We start from the raw sequence: 6,790 nt of genomic DNA, 5'->3' as shown, positions 1-6,790 counted from the left end.
TGTGGATAAGCTAGAAGGTGATTTGGGGCGTATTTGATTAATAGCTCGTAGTGATTCTTGAGATGTGTATGCAAGACGGAAAACGAGAGATGAGGAACAGCATAATTGTGAAAATAAGTATGAACGAGAAGGAAGAGACTTGAACGACCGGATACGGTGAGGAAAGGAGACTGTATAAAAAATAACGAATTACAAATAAGAAGAGACGAAGAGAAACGCCGCAAGACCCCAGCAGAACAACGCGCTTGCGTCAAACGAACGCGGCACCAATAGCAAATGCAAAATGGCCTCCCAGAACAAAGAGTACGGTTTCTCTGTGGCGAGGTTGCGACCGTTATATATCGACCACACGTTGGTTAGAGCTGTGGGCAAGTAATGTGCAGCTATTTTGGGAGAGCGGAGGTGGGACGGTAGGACGGCGTTGGGAACAAAACATATCAACGTAAGCTGGGCAGGATAACCTACATCAGTTCTGCAGGTAACGTGAGAGAGAGAGAGAGAGACAGAGGTTGTGCGAGGGGCGATATGATGACTTGTTCAGTGCCTTGGGTCATGTCAAGAGATGGTGTCGACACCCAGGCAAGGGGTCTAGACGTGTGACGGAGAGGCTGAAGAGCAAAGGCGGGGTGAGTTTGATGACATGGTAACCCGGAAGAAAAGTGAAGACAGCCACGCACGGCCTCGTCTTTTGCAGTGCAGGCTCGTCGTATTGACTTCAACTCTTTTCTTCCAATCCTGTAACAAGGCCATGGCATATTCCGTGGCTGTCCTATCCGAGCGAATCTGGAGCCGTTATTAAGGACCAAGGGCATAGAAAGAACACAAATAAAAATGAATATGCAGTGCATACAATGCAATACCTTGGCATGATATCGAGGTTTCTGGAACATGGGACGCCCTGCTGGGTTTCGGCACATGGCCAGGCCGTACATGGACACGTCCAGTCCGCTTCGAGCCGTAGGGCAAAACGTAAAACGGGACAGGACACAACTTGCTCCGGATGCCGTGGCGCAAGGATGGAACTGGCAGGGAAAGGGGTGGTCGCGCCCATGCACCACGAATCCTTCGACACGGCAGCTCGGAGGAGCGTACATGTACAAGAGTGCACGTGCATGTAGGCATTCTGGTATGGGGCAATGAACAGGACTGTCATTCTCTTGGGTGGCCCTTCCGGAAGGGTAAATGGGAACTCGCGCAGATGAGCCGGGACAGTGTTGTGAGCGTAGTAGCAGTGTAGTAATTTGATGTTATCGAGTCCCTGCTCGTGAGGACGAATTGGTAAAACCCCAACAGCTGGCCGGCAACGCCACACGCACCAGACGATGCATTTTGTCTTATCTGCGTCTTTCTATCAGACTGCGCTTCGCCTCGTTTGCCCGACCGCGACATGATACTGTCAATACAAAAATGTTCGGTATTGGGCCAATGGCCATCCAGGTCCCGGCGCGGCTAGCTGTTGACATTGAGACAACCTCTCAAAAGGTTTAGTGTCGAGGTCTAGACCTGCATTTCTCGGTTTCCCATAGTGACACCCCAGCTAGTTTTGCAAACAGACCGAAAAGGGGCACATGCCGAGACGTATGCGGAGGGGCGCGTGGTAAACAGGGCAAGGAAGAATACGACACGCGGCTCAGACGAGAAACGAGAAACGAGAAACAATAAGCCTAAAGGCAGCAAAAGCGAGAAAAGCAAGAAGAAGTGACGACCAAGCTTGCGAAAGAGGGTGTCGTCGAGTGCGTCCTGGTTGGGCTGCATGGGCTTCACGTGGGTGGTGTTTTTGATTGAAGGTCAATATGCCTAAGGGGGTTGATCCAATGGTGGTCCAATAGAGGAGCAGGGGAGACGCTCACCGGTTGAAAACTGTAGGGCCACAACAAAACGGAAACAAGAAAGGTCAGCCCATCGGAGACAATCACTTTCAAGGCAAGAGACATGCAAGGAGAGGCCACCAGACCGGGACATTGTGCGCGGGACACTGTGTGCTCGAGGCCCCAACGTCGTAACAAACGTTTCTGCGTACCAGCCGTTAGCCCTGATGCAGTGGAAAGGTGAGAGGTATCGGCCTCTCGAGGGTTCCATTGCTGTCCAAGGCAAAGTCACATCCGCGCATTCCTGCTCCGCGTGTCCCAAACTTGTCGTACGGAGGATTTCTGGTCGAATACTCGATAGCCCTGTCGAAACAGGTTGAAGGGCTCGGGCGACGCTGGAGGCCTTTTGGTGTGTGATGAGCTCGAAGGTGCATGGGGGAGGGCTGGCCAGGTTGATGAGGACGAGGGGAAAAAAGAACTCGGAAAATGAGGAGAAAAACAAGGAGAAAGAAAAGGAGGCATCACACATGCATTCGTCACATGGACTAAGCTCAAACCAAGGACGGCAAGAGCTTACGACAGGGTAGGAAAGAGCGACAGGAGCGGTGTGCTTAACAGGAAGCGACGATGTACTTGGCAAGCCCAGTGGTATGCAAAGTGCGGCCCAAGGCTGGGCAAGGACGGACCCAAAACCCGCGATGCACGAATTGGGAAGGGACGGACGACGCGAGGGGTGAGAAAGAAGGTCGCACAACGACGTACTCCGTACACAGAAGGAGCGACGTGCAGGCGCGACTGAGAAGCGGCAGGCAACACCGCCGTAACTCGTAACTGGCGGAGGACCTTCTCCGACAATCTGGGACGCATTAGTCCGCACGCCGTACGACACCTCGAGACATGTCGCTGAGCATCTTTGTTGGACGATGCCTTTGCAGCTGCCAGTCGCTGGGGAGAGCTGGTTGTGCGATGATGGCGTTCACAAGCGAAGCTGTGGTCTTCTTGTCGACAAAATTTCCTGTTTAGGCAACTGGCACGGAAAAGTGGGTTCTTTAACGCTGTGTTTTCCTTTTGTCGATTGTTTATGTTGAATACTTATTTTAACTCAATTTTTTTGCTTTCTGTCATCGTCATGATGCTTCCGGGACGTTGATGGGTATCACTGGAGACGGCAGATCTAAACCGTAACAATACCGTCGTACTTCGCGTACATTATTTCTACTTTCAATCACTTTCCTCTTCTCGGTGGCTTACTGACAGGGATGCGACCCCAGTGACGAGATACATAAAGAAAAAGGGAAAAATAGAAAAGAAAAAAAGGAAAAAAAAAGAAAGACCCACGGGAAAACGGATGCAAGAAGCAGCAGTCAAATAGCAACAGATTGACAAAAGTATCACCACCGGGCCTTATCTTGTTCACCGTTGTGTCGTGACCTGGGGTGACGCATTGTGATTTGCTGCCCAAAACGTGTGCCACTGTTTTTGTCATTCTTAAATGGGTCCTCTTGGCCCTGTTGGGCGGCCCTGTTCAGCCGCCTCTGCGAGCACACGTTCCGTGCATATTTCCAAGCAACGGCGCATTTCTGGAGCATCTAAGCCTGATTTCGGCTGAGCAGGGGATATGGGAAGAGGGGAGGAAGAATGCATACGGAATGCAAGGACTCTGTAGAAAAGCTACGCCAAGAATAGACTGACAAATTGTCGAGGATGGGTTTGTGCAGTTGGTGGAAAGTCGGTCTAGCCTTCATTTGGATATCGTGTCGGTTGGAGGGGAATACCAAAGGAGACAGGATCGCCCAAGAGCGTGCGTATTCTATGCAGTGGCGTTTGTAGGGTCGCAATACACGCACAACAACTTCAAGCTACACCATCCCAAATAGTCGGAAGGGGACGAAAAGGGACAAGGCAGCGTCAATGGCGTAACATACGACGGTGGGACGAGCAGGAAACACAGTCCGGGATTTGCAGCTTCCAAGGCGCTACCGACGTTCTTGGCCCAGTCACAAAATTGACGAGAGCATGGTTGTTAGAAATCAAAATGGAAAATGGATCGTGTGGTTAAAAATAAATAAATCCAATAGTTTGAAAGAGGCAGCCAACAGTCGACACGATCCGCCAACGTCCCAAATCAGTTAAAACGAGACCCAAGGTAAACAAGCATGGTAAAGATAGGGAACAAGGAACAAGGAACAAGGAATAAGAATAAGAATAAGAACAAAGTGTAAAGGTGACAAGGTAGTAAGACTCCGTGGCAGATAGGACATGCACAGCCTTATTCCGTACTTTGTAAATCGTACACTTTGCGTTTTGCTCAGCATGTAACTTGATTGCATGCAGATCTCAAAATAATAGAAAAGGGCCGAGGCCGAAGATGACCGCGTTAGGTGCCATACACGATGCAAGAGTGGTTCAAAGAGGATGAAGGATTCGTGAACACGAGGCCGAGATAGAGCTCCTTGGCGGAGATGTACTGGCGGAGATGGGAATGTGACGATCGAAGTCTTTCCACGCATCTTACTACCGCCCGAGCGTATCTCTCGCTTTGTCATATTGCCTTTGCGAGGGGCGGCTGTTATTAACCGCCTGTCGTGTCAGTTGCCATTTGTCTCTTGCTTTACTGGTTGAAAGTAAATATGTGTGGACGGGAAGCGCGAGGAAGATAAAAAACTTCCGGATGGCGAGACATGACGGTGGTGAAAGGAGCGTTGCAGTGACATAAACAAGAGCGAAAGAGCGAAAGAAGGAAAGAAAGAGAAAAGGAAAAAAGGAAAGAAAACAGCAAGACAAAAATAAGGGACCCGCCAAAAGTCATCCGACAATTAGACGCCCCTGTATGGAGTACCAGAAAGACGGACAAGGAGAAAACGCTCAGCCGTGTGGCGTCAAATCCTGTTTTGCGATTTGTTGGAAATCCTGTGCAGAGAGCCGACTCTGACATGCCCTTGTGCATCCGACCTGGCACTTTGACCCGAACGCTTTCCTCTTGTGTGTTGTACCTCTGACATCGATCCTTCTTACGCCTTCCACGATACGTTCTCCTTCTCCACAACACTTGTTCCTTGCATAAAACGGGTCGGCTGTGCTGGACATGGCCATTTACAAGACCACGGGTCCTGCACACTGTACACTCATTCTCACAGTCTCACCTTCCCTAGTGTTTGTCTCTCCGCCTTTTCTGGCAAAAGAGGAGTCACGAAGAGGGTTCGTTTGTAATTAATCTGAATAGGTAGATAAAACAGGAGATTGTATGCCCATTGCCAGTGTGCAGTATAACATAAGCCTCCAATCAGGCTTGCCTATAGATGTAAAGCAGGAGAATGCGATTCGACATAAAAAATCATGAAAAAAAAAATAACAGCACGGTACATCAAGCCATTCAATAAAACGCCGTCCCAAAAGGCCGTGACACACCGAAGTGTGTACAAAGTCGTAAATACAGGCCGTATACATCATAATACAAGGGGTTAGAGAGATGTGGACAAGGATGAAGGGAGACGGATGGAGTCGGAGGGAGACGGGGAGACGGAAAAGGAAGAAGAAGAAAAGGACGCCATTGAAGAGCATGACGCAATCGGCTTAAATGGTCGACTCCATCCCCAGCGGTGCATACCCTGGAGTCGTGACAGAGAGCGGCGACCAGACGGGCAGGTCTTCCCGCCGGGGCTCACTGCCGCTGGACGTCGAGGAGAGGGACGAGAGCGAGCAAAGGGACGCCGACGGCGAGTGCTGGCTTGGCCTGCGAGGCGGTACATGGCTGGCGTTTTTGTTGACGTTGTGGACAGGTTCGGTGACGTTTTTGTGGACAGCTTCGCTGACCGTCTTGTTGGCATCTTTGACGTCCATCCTGACGTCTTTGCCCAAGTGCAGAGGCAGCGCCAGCGACGACACGACGTCGAGGGCGCCGCGGCGCCGCGCGCGCTCGTGCGGGCAGCGGCCCTCGCCGGCGGCGCGGCGGTGGCTGTGGAACGAGCACTGGCGGAAGCCAAAGTGGCGGTCCTCGCGGCGCAGCTGGTTGCTGGGGATGCGCAGCTGGGGGTTCTTGATGCGGGTGTCTGCGCGGCTGGCCTTCATTTTGCTGATGTGGGCGGCGTACTCGTCGGCGAGGGGTTCCATGAGGCGGAGGAGGGCGCGCAGTTGAGTATGTTCGGCGTGTTCGGCGTGTTCGGCGAGTCCACCGTGGCGGGCCGGTTCTGCATGGTCATCGCCGCTGCTGTTGCTGTTGGCGAGGGTCCATGCCAACAGGGCAACACTCCATTTTCGCAGACGGCAGGCAGCCCGCGGGTCGGCCTCGACGTACAAAAAGGTCAAGAGGGCCGGCGTGGCGGTCCAGTCGAAGCGCAGGTACAGGTCCTGCAGGGCGTCCATGACGGCGTCCTGGAGGACGGGTATGTCGATGTAGGCGGCGAAGAGGTGGAGGCGAACCAGGTGCCAATGGAGGTCGCTCAAGTTGGCCGAGGCCGACGTGTCAACCAATGCATCAGCCGATATGTCGGTCGATGTGTCGGTGGTGTCCGAGTCGTGCTCTGGGAAGAGAGTAATAACCTCATCGGGCCTGGCCTCACGGGCGAGGATGGTGACGGCGTCTTCGACGACAGCACGGAAGGCATGGCGGCGGTAGAGCCAGAGCACAAACAGCTCAAAGACATTGGCCGACTCGCCGGAGAGCCAAATGAGGGTGGGTTTTGTTGTAGGAGGAGGCGAGGGCGGCGACGAAGGTGGTGTTGACGCCGGAGACGACGGCGTCAGGCCCTCCGGGACGGCGTCGATGCTGTCGCGGAAAAAGGGGCTGCTGGCACAGAGCAGGCCCCGGTGGACGACAAACTCGCGGTGGTCCTGACCGACGAGGACGCGGAGGAGATCACTGCGCAGTGGGTGGTGAGTGGCGAGTGCAAGAAAGGTGTCGTACGAGGTGATGCAAGGAGGACAACTTACGAATACATGGCTGGTTAGAAAAGGTCGATGGATGAGACAAGAAGCACCGAACC

At 52.7% G+C, this 6,790-nt stretch overlaps 1 protein-coding gene across 1 annotated transcript; it reads right to left on the bottom strand.

Moving 5' to 3' along the window:
• Positions 1–5,381: 5,381 nt before the first annotated feature.
• Positions 5,382–6,745, bottom strand: SPSK_02521 (uncharacterized protein; the record flags this gene model as incomplete). Its single annotated transcript, XM_016729390.1, has 2 exons — positions 5,382–6,666; positions 6,738–6,745. 2 exons carry the CDS (start codon positions 6,743–6,745, stop codon positions 5,382–5,384), a joined length of 1,293 nt encoding a protein of 430 aa, XP_016589473.1.
• Positions 6,746–6,790: the final 45 nt, after the last annotated feature.

Source organism: Sporothrix schenckii, assembly GCF_000961545.1.
Source record: "Sporothrix schenckii 1099-18 chromosome Unknown Cont43, whole genome shotgun sequence".
Lineage (NCBI taxonomy): Eukaryota > Fungi > Ascomycota > Sordariomycetes > Ophiostomatales > Ophiostomataceae > Sporothrix > Sporothrix schenckii.
This window is presented reverse-complemented; position numbering and strand designations above follow the sequence as displayed.